At 37.4% G+C, this 17,070-nt stretch overlaps 1 protein-coding gene across 1 annotated transcript in view; it reads left to right on the top strand.

Annotated features, from left to right (window-relative positions):
• The first annotated feature begins 1,988 nt into the window (after positions 1–1,988).
• The window catches only part of IQUB (IQ motif and ubiquitin domain containing), a 56,212-nt gene continuing 41,130 nt past the window's right edge, over positions 1,989–17,070 (top strand). Inside the window, exons 1-6 of the mRNA XM_036081881.2 lie at positions 1,989–2,084; positions 7,686–8,119; positions 10,990–11,124; positions 14,313–14,474; positions 14,561–14,733; positions 15,298–15,453. Coding sequence (XP_035937774.2) covers positions 7,690–8,119; positions 10,990–11,124; positions 14,313–14,474; positions 14,561–14,733; positions 15,298–15,453 — 1,056 coding nt within the window. The 5' untranslated portion in view covers positions 1,989–2,084; positions 7,686–7,689. The remainder of the gene's footprint in view (positions 2,085–7,685; positions 8,120–10,989; positions 11,125–14,312; positions 14,475–14,560; positions 14,734–15,297; positions 15,454–17,070) is intronic.

Genomic DNA, 17,070 nt, shown 5'->3' with positions numbered 1-17,070 from the left:
GGCACTAAATCCTGAGAAAATGCATAAGTTTATTGTGAAAAGTAAAATATGAAATTTAAAAAATTACCACTTTCAGAATTGAGAGTCTTTTTCCTGTTGGTTTTCAGTTTGCATTCACATTTATTTTGTATAACCAAACAACTATATATTTGTGTGGGTGTATATATATGTGTGTGTGTGTTTGGGGGTGTGTGTGTGTGTGTGTGTGATTTTGATATGTAATAACCATTTCCACCTGCAGACACTACCTCAGAAACCTACGAATTAAGTTAGGCTCATTATTTTAAGCTTGAGTTGTATAAGATAATCTCTACAGCCAACTATAAATAAAATATGAACATACAGTGGTTATCAAGTCACATTTAACACTGGGAAGTACTTAAAGTTCTCTCCCACCAGGTTTTCTTCCCTCCATCTCTTGCCTCTATGCTTAAACCCAGTTTTTTCATACCATCCCTAACATTGAGGACAGCAAATGATACATTTTAAAGAGAAGACCCAGAAAGGTGAGTGTTTTTAAAACCAATGGAATTCTCATTACTAATAAAATTTAAGATACATTATGATTTACCTGGTTTGCCCATGAAGGACTAACTCTAGCAGTTACATGAATGCCTCCCCCTCTTTTCTCTGCTCTTTATGAATGTGGATTCATGAAGTGATTTAAACACATTTGCTTTTATTTAAAACCATTATTAAAGACATATTTGAGAATGTAATGCATATTTTATATTCTTCTGGTAAGAAATCTGTCATAAAATGGGATGAAGACATTGGGCAAAAATGAAATTGGACATTAGGAAGTTATTGGGGAGATGAGAATGCAATTTGAGCAGAATGCTATAAATGAATGAAGGCAATGAACATTATGAGGGAAGAATGGACTTGTACTATAGACAACAAAAATTTTCATCACTTAATCTTACATGCTTTTTAAATATCAAAGGGTGTTAAATCAAACAGCATAAAATAGTGGTTTAAAATCGAGGTTCTGGAATCAGGCTGCTTGGGTTTAATCCTGGCTCCCTGACTAAACCTCTCTGAGCCTTAGTTTCCTCATTGGTAAAATGAGGCTAATCAATAAAATCCTTGTAAGGATTAAATTAGAAATATATGTGAAGTGCTTAGTAACAAGTAATACTTAATATTAGCTATTATTATGAAGCCACATGATAGCACTACATTTGCAATAGGAACATAATTGATCCTTTCCCCCAATAACATGTGCTTCTTTAAAAACCTTAAAGAGGGGCACCTGGGTGGCTCAGCGGTTAAGCGTCTGCCTTCGGCTCAGGTCACGATCCCAGGGTCCTGGGATTGAGCCCCGCATCGGGCCCCCTGCTCAGCCAGGAGCCTGCTTCTCCCTCTCCTGCTCCCCCTGCTTGTATTCCCTCTCTAGCTGTCTCTCTCTCTGTCTCAAATAAATAAATAAAATCTTTAAAAAAAAAACAAAAAAAAAAACCTTAAAGAATTTATAGTGATAGAAAAACACCTTTATAATTCCGTGATTAACAAAAGTTTTGCTTCTCCTGACTTAAAAAAGGGAATAGCTCCTGTCTCCCTTTTTTCTTTGGCTGCCAGGAAGCTAAGAGCCAAGTTCTAATCTTAATAAATGCAAGTAGGCACCTACTGTGTACAACTGTGTTCTCCTCTGTCAAGGTCTTCACTCTCACTTTATATTTACATTTTCGCCAATCCCGATCTTTTATATCTAAGCCAAATTGCTGTCAGCGTTTGGTTCAGAGAACTGTGCCGTTCACAAATGTAAGGCAGTTTGGAGAATAGCGTCCCATTCACTTTGGGATAGGTAACCTGAACCGGACAGCCGTCCCGGCCGCCTTCCTCCTCCCGCCCCTCCCTCTGCCTCACTGCTCCCCCCGCCGCTCGCCCCCTGGCCCCGCCCCTTCCCTCCCCTGCGTTTCTTCCCAGCGAGAGCACCGCCTCTTCTCGCGGGACCTGAGCCTGGCGGGAGGGCCGTTGCTAGGATACAGCCGCAACACAGAAGAAGGCGGGCGCGGACGCTGCTTCCTCCGAGCGCTTCCTGAGAAACCTCTGCGACCCGAGTAGCTGCTTTTCTCAGTCAGGTAGGAGGACAGGTTTGGGCTGCCCCCTCCTGGCCCCACCCCCAGACCGGCCTTGAACCGGGGACTATGGCGCTGAACTCCCAGAACTTTGTGCGGGGCGCTTGTCCCGCCTGAGCTCTGGGGACTGCGTGGCTGATGGAGAATGTTCCACCTCTACTTCAGAAATTGTGCAAAGCATCCCATTTTTCTTGGTTCCTTTTCTGGTTCTGTATCTCAGATTTGGGGTTCGGAAGCAGCAGCATCAAGGTGGGAGGTGTACCTCATCTCCCACCCGGAGTGCTTATCACAGTGATAGTAAAGAAGTAAGACGTGTGTGTAACCCAGATCTGGCATTAGAAGACGTGTAGACATCCGTGGTGACATTTCCAGTCTAGTAAATAGAGGGCTTTCACACTTTCCTCCTTGGCACTCTCCTCTCTTCCCATGGTCTTTGCCGTGCCTCCAAAAAAACTTCAAAATTCAACAGGTTTATTTGGTAGAAGGCAAAACTGGATCCCTGCCTTACTAGTCACACTAACATTCTAGATACATCAGTGAAATCATGCATTGTTGGTGAAAGAGGGACATTTTTGGTATGCAGTCATAATAGGGACTGCTTTTTGCTTTTTGAACAATTTTTTAAGATGAAAACATTTGCAGTTGAATAGGTAAACGTAAACATGAAAGTTCAAACAGTAAAAAGAATGAATGTGCAGTGAAAATCTGTTTTACACCCGTGTCCTCCCATCTGCCCTTTATCTTCCACAGTTATTCTATCCCTATACAAATATCTGGTTGCACCTGTGACATGGTAGCTCCTGGCATGTGTTATTTTATTTTATTTTATTTTTATTATGTTCAGTTAGCCACTGTATAGTACATCATCAATTTTTGATGTAGTGTTCAGTGATTCATTAGTTATAACACCCAGTGCTCATCACAACATGTGCCCTCCTTAATACCCATCACCCTGTTATCTCATCCCCCCACCGCCCTCCCCTCTGAAACCCAGAATTTGTCTTCTGGTGTCCATGGTCTCTCATGGTTCTTCTCCCTCTCTGATTTCTCCCCCTTCAGATTTCCCTCCTTTCCCCTATGGTCCTCCGTGCTATTGGCATGTGTTTTTGTTGGAGGCAGTCATGGAGGAGATGTGATTGCTGGTTGACCGGTGAACTGAACGGGGGCAATCACAGGCTCCTCCCCTGTCCTTAGAATGGACCTCCCACCCAAAGCCCCACTGCTAGGGGCTGCTTCAAGGATCTAGCCTTGAGAGAGTAATGTGCTATTGAGACCATCTAGACTGGATTCCTGACTGAACCCAGTAAAGGCCTCTATATATAAACTCTTTAAGATTCTGGCTGGTGGGTCCAGAGATCTACTGTCTTGCAGCTGCCAAAGATAAGCTTTGTGTGTAAGTTCCCTCACTTATTAAACCTGCCACCTACCAGTCTGGAGTGCTGCCTCTTTCTTTGGTTTCTCCTTGCAGTCCGTGTTTGGAGCTCAGTATCGGATTTTACCCTAGAGAACTCTAGAGGTTGTGAATCATCAGCTTTGCTTTTCCCATTAATTGAATCATAAAGTATGTAGCTTTTAGAGTTGGCTTAGCATAATTCATTTGAGATTCACCGAGGTCGTATCAATAGTTTATTCCTTTTTATTGATGAGTAGTAGTCCATTTTGTGAATGTCTCTTAGTTTGTGGATCCATGCCTCAACTGAGGAACGTTTGTGTTGTTTCCAGAGTTCGGTGATTAAGAATAAAGGCTTTATAAACTTCTGTGTGCAAATTTGGTATGAATGTAGTTTTTCATTCTGTCTGGGTAAAGAACATAGATTGCTGGGTCATATGATACGTGTATGTTTAATTTTATAAGAAAACTGACAGTTATTTCAAATGCTGTACCAATTTTCATTTCCACCATCAAGCTATGAGTTCCACTTGTTTACGTACTCAGCAACACTTGATATTGTTGGGCTAAAAATATGTATTTGAAGTTGCATTTCTTTAATAACTAATGATATTGAGCATCTTTTCAGGTGCTTGTTTTCGGGGCCAGGGCTAGACTGAGGCAATTGAGGCAACTAGGCTCCAAATTTGAGGAGGCATTTAACTTCAGGTGCACCTGCAAGTGTGGCTCAGTGCACACAAGTCACACTTGTGCCACTCTAGTCCTGGCCCCACTTCTTTGCCTTCTGTATATACTCCTTGTTGACTTACCTGTTACCTATTTTACTCATTTTTAAACTGTTACTCTTTTCTTATTGAGTTTTGAGAGTTCTCTATATATTCTGGTTACAAGTCCTTGATCCAAAAAATTGTCTCCCAGGCTATGATTTGTCTTTTTATTATTCTAGTTATGTTTTTTGAAGAGCAGACATTCTTGATTTTGTTGCTGTTTTAGAAGATGACATCTTGGCCATTTGCGGGGAGGATGACCCACCAGATAGAAACAAAAACATTACCTCAGCCTCTCCAAAGGGGTGGGATGAGTATGTTGCTAGGAGTCAGGGCTTCTTTATGTTGCTCTCTCTCTAATCAGACTGTTAAGCCCTGTTACAGGAGAAAATAGCCAAAAGGAAAATTTTTTGTGGGTGAGAACCTGAAGAGGTTTCTTGAGCTTTTTAAAAATTGAGTTTTTATTCTAATTTCACTTTTTTCTTTATTATTTTGGAAGTGTAAAACTTTATTTCAGTTTTTTTATTGGTTGTACTTGAAATTCAGCTATGCCTATTTAATTTAACAAAGTCTAGGGTTAAGAATATCATATCCCTGATACAAATATAGTGATCCGAAGGGGTACGTGCACCCCAATGTTTTTAGCAGCAATGTCCACAATAGCCAAAGTATGGAAAGAGCCAAGATGCCCATCAACAGATGAATGAATAAAGAAGATGTGGTATATATATACAATGGGATATTATGCAGCCATCAAAAAAAACCCCGAAATCTTGCCATTTGCAACAACATGGATGGAACTAGAGGGTATTATGCTAAGCGAAATAAGTCAGTCAGAGAAAGACATGTATCATATGATCTCACTGATATGAGGAATTCTTAATCTCAGGAAACAAACTGAGGGTTGCTGGAGTGATGGGGGGTGGGAGACCTGGGGTGGCTGGGTGATAGACATTGGGGAGGGTATGTGCTATGGTGAGCGCTGTGAATTGTGTAAGACTGATGAATCACAGACCTGTACCTCTGAAACAAATAATACATTATACGTTTTAAAAAAAAAAAAAGTAGGAAGGGAAAAATGAAAGGGGGGAAATTGGAGGGGGAGATGAACCATGCGAGACTATGGACTCTGAGAAACAAACTGAGGGTTCTAGAGGGGAGGGGGGTGGGGGGATGGGTTAGCCTGGTGATGGGTATTAAAGAGGGCACGTACTGAATGGAGCACTGGGTGTTATACGCAAACAATGAATCCTGGAGCACTACATCAAAAACTAAGATGTAATATATGGTGATTAACATAATAAAAAAAGAATATTAAAAAAAAAAAGAGATACGCTGTAAGTATAAAATAAATACTGATTCTGAAGCTTCAGAAAGAAAAAAAAGAATGCATAACATCTCACTAATAATCTTTTCATACTGGTTACATGTTGAGATGATACTATTAAATATATTATTATAGAATAAACAAAATAAATTATCAAAATTAAAAAAAAAGAATATCATATTCCTCAATTTTGTAAACACTATAAGAATTTGAGAACAGTTCACTCTATCTTTCCCTTCCCAATTACATATTCTTGTTGTCTAATATTTCAGTTTTCTACTATTGTTTTGTGTTGACAGTATTTGTTTGTGTATACCCGTATGTTTATAATTTATTTGTTCACCTTTCCTTTTGCACTTTGGACTTCTGTTGAGCCCATTTTCCTCTTCCTTCAAGTGTATCCTTTAGAACTTTCTTTAGAGCAGGTATTTGGTGGTAACTTATTTGCAAATATTTCTATTTTCTTTCTTGAAAGAGAATTTTGCTAGATGCACAATTCTAGGTTGATAGTTATCTTCTTTTAATTAGTCCATTGTTACCCTGGCTTCTATATTTCTGGTGAGAAATCTGTAGTGATTTTACTTTTCTTTCCTTTGTATTAATGTTAGCAAATTAATATCATTCAAAACAGTAGATGATATGTCCTTTATCACTATATGCTTTCTGGACCTTCTCTTTGTTATTCTGTAATGTAATTACAGTGTATATGGCTTTGAATTATTTTTACTTATCCCATTGGGTGTATATTTATGTTATGCCTCTTGGATCTTTGGATCCATATTTTTCATCAGTTTTGTAAAATTCTCAGCCATCACCTTTAAAAATATTTTCTCTCTTCTATCTTTTTGTTTTCTCTGGGATTCCAATTTGGCATATAGTAGATCAGGGGCTGGCAGACTTTTTGGAAAGGGCTTCTCAGGCCACATATAGTCTTGGTTGCATATTCTTTGTTATTTTTTTATTTTAAAAGTACAAAACCATTCTCAGCTCACAGCGAGATATACTTAGCAGTAAAATATGCTAGAGTTTTTCTCTTTTGCATGGCCCTTAATCTCTCATATTTTTCATATCCTTATCTCTTTGCAGCATCCTATATAAAATCCTTTTATTTATCTTCTAGTTTACTAATTCTCTCTTCAACTCTAATGCTATATTCATTGAATTCAACAAATACATATTTTTATTCCAGATATTCCACATTTTTGGAAATTTGTCATCTTGTAGCCAGAGAACTTCACTAAGGTTATTTTTTTTCTCTCTATAAGGATTTGTGCTTAATTTGTTAGCCCCAAACACAGCTTTCCCACCTCAGTACTGTTCTAAATTTTTATCAGCCCCTGCTGTTGCCACAGAAATATGCCTCAAGGCCACTTCTATCCTCCCTTCCTGGCTGCCAGCTTCTATACTTAGGCTCCCTGCTGTACCGGACTCCTCAGTGCTCTGATCCAGTTCCTGCCCCTGCAGCCTGGCTGTTGGCTGCCCTAGCCCACTCTGGCCCCAGTCCTGGATGCTGTCATACTGTCTCCCAAGCCAAAGCTCTTGGTTGCTGTGCCTCAGGCCCCAGTCAGCTCCAAGAGCAACTCACATTTCTTTGTTGATGTGTTTGTTTTGGGGAACAAAGGTCATTGGAGACTTGCTACAGTTTGTGAGAACAAAACTACTACAGAGAGTGATGCTATCAGGGTATGGTTGCTGTGGAGCTGGCAGATTCCTTGGAGCTTCTAATCAGTTGTAATCCCAGAAGCATAAATCCTGTGTTAGTTTGTATTCAGGAAAAAAAGCTATTCAAATAAGTCCTTTCACAAGGCATTGTTCTTTGAATAAGGAAGAGGTGACAATATATTTTAAAATACTTTTCGGTATATTGTAGACAGTAGATTTTTCTCAAATTGATTGTGTTTTGAGGTTCTCTTTTGGTATAATTTTTACTTTCTGTGGTGTTTTTATTAAAAATTCACCAATGGTTTTTCCTGATGCCATTACTAAAATAATCAGTATTTTAAAAAAATAATGAGCAACATTGCAGTATGTTACGAACATTGCTGTATACCACCAATGAATTTGATATTTGGTGTAGAAATTTTTATGTGTAGTAAATGTATTTATTTTTCTTGGTTCAGGAAAATGTCTGATCAGGAAGAAGAATTTGATTCTCAGAATGTTGTTAATGCATCAGAAGAAAATGAAGATGCTTTTGAGATTATCAGTATTCCAGTTCCCTCAGAAGAGTTTCCAGAGTCAGATCAAACAGAAGATAATGAATCTGAAGTTGAACCATCCAGTGAGGGCCCTACAACACATGTTAAGGAGGAAAGTTACCAGAGCTTATCAAATGTGGAACCAGAAGATGAAGAACAACTCATGGAAGAAGCTTTGTTGCCCAAACAAGTTTCATATTCTCCCAGAAATTCTACAGAGCACTATGTAACTAAAGATGATAATGCAATGCAGTCAGCCAAACGGTATTCAAATGCTGGATCCCTGGCATTTCTGGATAAGATAAAGGCTATAAAGGAATCTCTGAAAGCATCAGTGAAAGATCCTTTAGCAACAGGTATTACCTAGGGAAGATAGGAATTTCTTTTCCTCATTTTGAAGAATGGTAGCTTTTTCAGATTTGTTTTGCTTGAAGATTTGATTACTTTCCCTTTCCTTTATCCACCAAACTTCTGTAGCTACTGCCACTTGATCTCTTAATTAAGTGTGAAGGTACTCTATTCTGTACTATCTATTTTCCCTAAATAGACGAATACCATTAAATTTTAAGTTGATATTGATCCATTTTTTTTCTAAATAAAGTAGGTTTTTAAAATGTTTAGGGACCTTGGAAAATGGACAAATTTTTGAGTATAATTGTAATTCTTTTGCATGCCTCTTTGGAATTAATTGTTCATAGTTAGCAAGAAAGAGTTGGAATGGAACTTGACTCCAGATTTCCTAATTTCATATCCAGTGCTCATTTTTCATATCTTGTTACTTTTACATATTTCCATACTTCTGCTTAGGGTTAACTTTATATTTAGCTTTGGAAAAATTGTTGTTGTCTTGCATTATTGGTTAATACCCATCACCCAGTTACACAATCCCTCCACCCCCTTCCCTTCTGCAACCCTCAGTTTGTTTCCCAGCCTCCAGAGTCTCTCATGGCTTGTCTCCCTCTCTGATTTCTTCGTATTCAGTTTTCCTTCCCTTCCCCTATGGGTCCTCTGCATATGAGTGAAACCATATAATAATTTTCCTTCTCCGCTTGACTTATTTCATTTAGCATGATACCCTCCAGTTCCATCCATGTCAATGCAAATGGTAGGTATTCATCCTTTCTGATGGCTGAGTAATACTCTATTGTATATATGAACCACATCTTCTTTATCCATTCTTCTGTTGAAGGACATCTCAGTTCCTTCCACAGTTTGGCTATTGTGGACATTGCTGCTATGAGCATTGGGGTGCAGGTGCCCCTTCTTTTCACTACATCTGTATCTTTGGGGTAAATACCCAGTAGTGCAATTGCTGGGTCGTAGGGTAGCTCAATTTCTAACATCTTAAGGAACCTCCATACTGTTTTCCAGAGTGGCTGTACCAGCTTGCATTCCCACCAACAGTGTAAGAGGGTTCCCCTTGGTATCCAGGATCTATAAAGAACTTACTAAACTCAACACCCCAAAACAAATAATCCAGTCAAGAAGACATGTTTGTTTGTTTGTTTGTTTTTTAAAGTAATCTCTATGCCCAACGTGGGACTTGAACTTGCAGCTCTGAGATCAGGAGTCACGTGTTTTACTGACTGAGCCAACCGGGCACCCCCTGGGCTCCATTTTTTGATATTTCTGTGATTGCCTGATATTGTAGTATATAACAAGCACATGGTGATTAGAATAAAGTTGTCTTGGTCCTGTACTTTCTGAGGCTCACAAATTCCTTCACACACCTCCCCTTCCCAAAGCTTAGGAAGTCACTGCTATGAAAATGTTAAAATATATTAATCATAGAAATTTGAATCTGTAAAACAACTGAAATAGCTTTCTGATAATTTAACATCTATGAGAGTATTTTCTTTGTTGATAGCTGTGAAAATAAGTTTTAACAATCTCAAAGAACCTCAGCATCAACAATGCCTAGTTAAATTTTATTCTGGGATTATTGATAAATGTCTCATTTAGCTTTATGAAAATTTTCATGTATTAGGAATCTAGAAATATACAAAACTTTTTCTGCCTACAGTGTACACTCTGCCCTCCATCTTACTTATTACTCACTTCTTACATCTTACTTATTACATCTTCCCCATTAAAATTTAAAGTCTGTAGATGTAAAAGAAGAAAATTTACCCCATTATAATAAGCTTTTAAAAAGTGTTTCTTTATTATCAACATGTAAATGCCTTGATTTTCTATTTTATAGAATGGGTAGTGAACCACATAATGTCTATTTTTGTGAAAAGTAGATTTGTATGTAGTTATTCTAGATATTTGTAATGAACAGTGATTTTCTGTTTTACATTTTGACAACTATAGACATAAATCAATTATGGGAAGAAGAATGGACTTAGATACCTTTTTCTTTTCTTTTCTTTTTTTTAAGATTTTATTTATTTGACAGAGAGAGACAGCGAGAGAGGGAACACAAGCAGGGGGAGTAGGAGAGGGAGAAGCAGGCTCCCCGTGGAGCAGGGAGCCCGATGCGGGGCTTGATCCCAGGACCCTGGGATCATGACTTGAGCCAAAGGCGGACACTTAACGACTGAGCCACGCAGGCGCCCCTTAGATACCTTTTTCTTTGAAAATTTCTCTATTGGATTTTCTTAATTTCATGAATATGCATTGCTTTACTGATGCATGCTATCAATATGTGATCAAAGAATGCACATGCACATCATAACTTCAGGGACACTCTCTAGGTCTCTGGGTCTCTTGTCCCAATACTCAGTACACAAAAATGCTTGATTTTTCTGAAATGTTCCTATATTTATATCTGAGTAATATAATGCCAGGTACCAATACCAGATTAGTACCAATTAATACCTGTATAATATCAAATATTGGGACTCTTGAAAAGCAGTTTAGTTTTATTTCCTATTTCTTGTGGTATTCTGAGCGAAGAGGTGATCCTGAACGTGTACTGATCCTCAGAGCAGCGAATGGAAAAAAGATCGGAACTGGAAGCTGGGGATGGGGGAACAGGTACTCACCACTGATGCTAATTCTTGAGATTCTGGATTAATCTGCAAAAGAAAATCTGAGTGTCACTTCTCATAGAAATTAAAAAGTAACTCTTACCATGGAAGTGCAGTTGGGGAACATGGCAAAGGCAGTCTGCATTCTATGTGACTAAAAATTGCTCCATCATTCTCTATCTGCTTATGGACTGTAGGTTGCTGACCCTTGCTTTTGACTATGGTTCTTTCTTTTCTCTTTTTATATACAGTAAAAGTTGTACTTTTTCCTCTGGGCCAGGAAATTATAATGCCTTTTAAAATAGACGTCATTGTAAAATACCTCAAGGATCATTTTTCATACCTACTGAAGATCCCATCTAATGTACTGCAGATAAGATATTCAGGTAAGCTTGGAAGCTAATAAAACTTACCAAGACTTCTTTAGTTTTATCCTGTAAATAATCAAGATCTTTGATTTGTTAAATGAAATATATTGATATCTACTGTTTGAACATTATATTGTGATTATGCATTCATTCAACACATCTTTATTGAGGACATATTTGTTCTAAATACTTAGCTAAGAACTGAAGATGTAAAGAAACATGAAACAAAATCTTTGCTCTCAAATTGTTTACAGACTAGTCAGAAAGATGATGTATGCAATAGTTACCACATAATGTGTAAATGTTTTAATGGAGATATGCACAAAAAACTGTGGAGAACAGAGAGGAAAGAAACTGGGAGAGTCTAGAATGCTTCATTTAATAAAAGTGATAATATTTGTGCTAAGTCCCAAAGAGGTGAGAAAATCTGGGACTCTGGGTGAAGTTGTAAGAAGCTTAGAGTGGCTAGAAGTCAATTCTGTGTGGGGAGTGGGAGACAAGAGGTTAAAAGAAGTTGATGAGGAATGAGTATGTATAGAATAAGAAAAGGACTAAAAATGGTTTATCTATCAGTCTTTATACACTGAGGTCAATTCACATTCCCATGGTGTCCAAGTTTATTTATATTTTATGGGCAGTATTGAGCAGCCCACTTTATAGTAGCCTTGTGTCACGAGAGGACGTAGTCCTTGTAACTGTGAAAGAGTTAGCGAGAGCAACATAGCTAAATAAATGTTTCTATAGAATATGTCTGCACAGATGCTAATATTTTAGTTTTGAAGTTTTGGTATTAACTTATAAAGATGCCACAAAAAATTTTCCAGGGAAATAAAAACATTTTTTTTGTGTGAGAAAATCCTAAACACTAAAAAGGAGTAAGCCATACCTATTAAATTCCTCCTCGTCAAATCAGAGAAAACAATCAGTTCAATTTCAAAATTATTTTTAGAAAACTATTATAATGAATGTGCTGTAATACTAAGATGCTCATGTATTCAAACAACTGATTATTAAAGCTTGGGTCGGGAAACAGCACTAAAATTTAAATAGTTATTAGTAATAACATTCATGATGGTTAATTTATTGAGATGTACTCTGTGCCAGTCCATCTACAAGATGTTTTGCCTGCATTATCACATTATCATTCAGTCCATACAACAACCAACAGTGAGGTAGGTATTAACTTTTTTTGAGGGAAGGAAACTAAAGCTTGGGAAGCTTGTACAAATTCACACAGTTAATGAGTGGTAGAATCTGAACTTAAATATAGGTATGACTCCCAAAAGGGAATTTGAAACTGCTTGCTTGGCATTAACTATAAGATGAAGTTCAAAATTGGAGGAGAGAGAGCACTTTGAGGCTGGAGCAGCTAGCCAGTGGTGCCTGAGGCTCTCTCTGTTCTTTGTACTTCATAACCAGCCTTTATGTGTAGGTGCCAGTCATCACCACTAGGGAACAGGCTTACGTCAGCCATGATAATAAGAGCTTGATTCTATGTCAACTGCTCTCTAACACAGGTGTTTTTTTCTAGTACTAGAATTGGAGTTCAAATTTGGTGGAACTAAGCCTACTATACAAACTAGAGGAATGAAGAGGGCTCTGGGAATCTATGTTAGTTTCCTATGGCTGTTGTAATGATTAACCACAAGCTTGATAACTTAACACATGATTTCTCTTATAGTCCTGGATGCCAGAAATCGTAGATCAATTTCACTGAGATGAAACCAACATGTGGGCAGGGCTGTTCTCCCTCTGGAGGTTCTGGGGGGAATCTACTCCCTTGTCTTTTCCAGCTTCTAGAGTTGTACACCGTGCATTCATTGGCTCATGGCCCCTTCCTCCTTCTTTAAAGCAAGCAGCAGAGCATCTTCAAATCTCTCTCTGCTTCTGTTTTATCATCTTCTCCTCTGTAATCAAATCTCCCTTCCTTCCTCTCTAAGGGCATTTGTGATTACATTTAGGACCCACCTAGATAATCCAGGATAATCTCTCCATCTCAAATTTTTTTTTTAAAGATTTTATTTATTTATTTGAGAGAGAGAATGAGATAGAGAGAGAGAGCATGAGTGGGGGAGGGTCAGAGGGAGAAGCAGACTCCCTGCTGAGCAGAGAGCCCAATGCAGGACTTGATCCCGAGACTCCAGGATCATGACCTGAGCTGAAGGCAGTCACTTAACCAACTGAACCACCCAGGCGCCGCTCCATCTCAAAATTTTTAACTTAATAAAATTTGCAGTCATCTTTGCTATATAAGTTAACATTAATAGGTTCAGAGGATTAGGACATGGATATATTCTGGGGCAACCTATCACATAGTCCATATAATATTCATGTTAATTTTTTAAGTTAAGAATTTGGGGTGTGAAATTGAAACTCATGGATCTTTGTGCTTTCTTAAACATAGCTAAAATAGACTGGTGGTATCTGATATATTTCTAAGAACGAGTGTAACAAAATCTTTGCTATGTCCAAATTACTAATTGTAATTTAGGAAGACCATGCATTGGAAGAGTGATAGAGATTCTATCAAAACAGCAGCCAATAACATTATACATAGTTTTGTATTCCTTAAAATAGATAAGTAAACTTTGAGTAAATTTACAGAATAAACCAATGAAAGGAGAGAGAATTAAAAAAGATATAAAATAACGTAGAAATAAAGTGATGTACACTTTTTCCAGCACAAACCTGAGGCTTAACTCCACTTTTTCATGAATTTATTTACATGAGTTCCTGGTTGTAGAAACAGAAAGAGAAGGATGGAACTCTGAGTATATGCTTTTCTGCACTGGAGAGAGGAATGGGTATGAAAATAATCAAATTTTCCCTGATACAGATATTGCCTGTATTTACATATAACACATTGTGATTTTTTAGAGAGTCAATGTTTAGAGTATGCTCATAGAGTATGTTTTTTATTTTTAAATAGTTATAGAGTTGCATGGTTATTATGTATTTGTATTTCTGATGAGAAATCCTGTGAGCATTGTAGCTTTACTTATCATGCTGAATTCTTGCACTTAACTTTTCCCGTTGTGGTGTTTTCTGTACTAACATTTCAGCAAGGGGTGGACATCATCAATATTCTATTCAGTAATTGAACTATATGTGTTCATATAATCATCTTTGACGTTTTCCATCCCCTTAAAATGAGTATGTATAGTTATTTCTTTGTCATAACACTTCTAATTTCATGTCATTTTTAGGAATGATTCTTAAAAATAATGAGACTCTACTGCAACATGGAGTTAAGCCACAAGATATTGTACAAGTGGAAATTTTTTCTACAGATCCAGATCTATTTCCAATCAAAAGAATACACGGATTAAATGATGCCTCTCAAATCATAACTGTCAGAGTACAAACTGGTTAGTTATGTGATGTCTTTTAGATAAAGTATTTTAGAGTCCCTTTGTAGGTGAACTTTCATTCAATCTTGGTTTTACCTCCTTAGGTATTACTAAGTACCAGGAGGTAGCTGTTGAGATTATAAAATCTGACTTTCACAAACCATTTCTTGGTGGATTCAGACATAAAATAACAGGAATAGAATATCACAATGCTGGAACACAAACTGTACCTAAAAAGATTCCCGAAAAAGACAATGTATTTTGTAGGGATACCCAGGTAATATTTTTATTTTTATTTGTAGGTTTTGAAACTGCAGAATCAACAAATGTTCTGTGTACCTCTCTAAAATTAAAAATTTCCCCATTTGCCATGATGTGGATGGAGCTAAAGAGTATTATGCTAAGCGAAATAAATCAGAGAAAGAAATACCATGTGATTTCATTCATATGTGGAATTTAAGAAACAAAACAAACAAGCAAAGGGGAAAAGAGAGAGAGAACCAAACCAAAAAACAGACTCTTAACTATGGAGGACAAACTGATGTTTACCAGAGGGGACGGGGTGAGGGGATAGATAAATAGGTAATGGGGATTAAGGAGTACACTTGTTGTGATGTATGAAGTGTTCAATCGCTATATTGTACATCTGAAGCTAATATTACACTGTATGTTAACTAACTGGAATTTAAATAAAAACTTAAAAAATTAAGTTAAAATCTTCCAAGGAATTATATCGTAGTTCAAATAATAATAGAAAATTAACTGAACACAGAAAAATGTGCTCTTTACTCACTTAGATGTGTAGGTAGTGGATATTTAAATTTTTATGTTTTTATTTTAGACAGTTTTTCAGAGAAAAAAGCTCCAACAGACTACAAATACAACATCCACACAGATGACTAAAATTGGTGTGTATGTATCAAATATGACTGATAAACTGGTAACACCAGGAAAATATTTTTCGGCAGCAGAATACCATGCTCAAAGATTACAGGCGGTAAGATAACCTTTATTATGAGTGAATACTAAAAATGAAATAAATGAGCCAGTTGTTCTGTGTGTGTCTATGTGTGTTTCCTTAAGCCACACTAGCTTACGAAACAACCCGCATGGGTGTTGTTAAAGAAAAAATTATTCATAACACATATTAAAGATGGTAAGGCAGACTTTATTTAAGAGGGGCTACTACAGTGGAGTTTTGTGGTAGGGAAGACAGACTGGGCTCAACTCTACGTACAAGGAAAAGTGGAAATTTATAGCCAAGGAGTAGGGTAGGGGTCAATGTATGGAAAATTACTAAGAAAACATCAGGGGTAAGGGAAGATTCTGGCTAAACCATTCTAACAGGATATTTTATTGAAGGCAGGCCAAAGTGATTAGGCATCATCTGGGGGGATATATTGTAAGTTAAGGAGCCTCATTAAATATTGAGGATGGGATTCTGGTTAAACTGACTTAACAGGCTTTTGCTAAAATTGAACAATGCAGAGATGATCACAGAAGCCCAACAGTTGAGGCCTAATTGAAAAACTGCTCAGAGGAGCCTGATTAGAGTTTGGTCAAGGAGAGAATCTTTATCAGTGTAAGTTATGTTTCATTGGTATTAAAAGCAGTTTTTATCTCCAGTCTCCCCCCAGTAAAAGGAACCATAATCCTAAATGCTCCTAATCCTTCCCTTTCCCTTAGGGATTCCTAAGGGTTTGTGTGTTACCTTTGGCCATTATTAGCTTTGTCTTCTCTATACCTTGGCCTTAATCCTTGGGACAGTAGAATCACCTAGGGAGCTTTCCAGAGTAATTGAAACCAAAAGGACACTAAAGTCTGTTTTCTCTGATGTTAATATAGCCACTTCATCCCTTTAATGTTATTGTTTGCATGGCCTATCTTTTTCTGACCTTTTACTTTCAACCTATTTGAGTCTTAATCTAGAATATCTCTCTCATAGACAGCATATAATTGGATCTTTTTATCCAGTCAGATAATCTCTACCTTGTGATTGGAGTGTTTAATACATTTATATTTAATGTAATTATTGATAAGGTTGGATTAGATCAGCCATTTGCTATTTGTTTTCTGTATGTCAGATGTCTCACTTGTCCTCTCTTCTTCCTTTACTGTCTTTTATGTTAAATAGGTATTTTCTTTTCTTTTTTTTTTTTTTTAAGATTTTATTTATTTATTTGACAGAGAGAGATATAGCAAGAGAGGGAACACAAGCAGGGGGAGTGGGAGAGGGAGAAATAGGCTTCCCCCTGAGCAGGGAACCCAATGCGGGATTCGATCCCAGGACCCCGGGATCATGACCTGAGCCAAATGCAGAAGCTTAATGACTGAGCCACCCAGGTGCCCTAAATAGGTATTTTCTAATGAACATCTTAATTCTTTTTTTTTTTTTTTCCCATTCAAACCCTTATTTTCAATATAATATATGCTTTTAAAAAAAGTATACAATTCAATGATTTTTACTATATAAACAGAGTTATACAACATTTTAGAATAGTCTCATCATCCCAGAAAAAAGTCCTGGACCCAATAGCAATCAGTCCCTATTGCCCTCCAATGTTTTCTGCCTTAGGAAACCACTAATCTACTTTCTGCCTCTATTGGTTTACCT

This window comes from Halichoerus grypus, chromosome 12 (assembly GCF_964656455.1).
Source record: "Halichoerus grypus chromosome 12, mHalGry1.hap1.1, whole genome shotgun sequence".
Taxonomy (NCBI): domain Eukaryota; kingdom Metazoa; phylum Chordata; class Mammalia; order Carnivora; family Phocidae; genus Halichoerus; species Halichoerus grypus.
The sequence above is the reverse complement of the archived record's forward strand: the minus strand, read 5'-3'. Positions and strand labels throughout refer to the sequence as shown.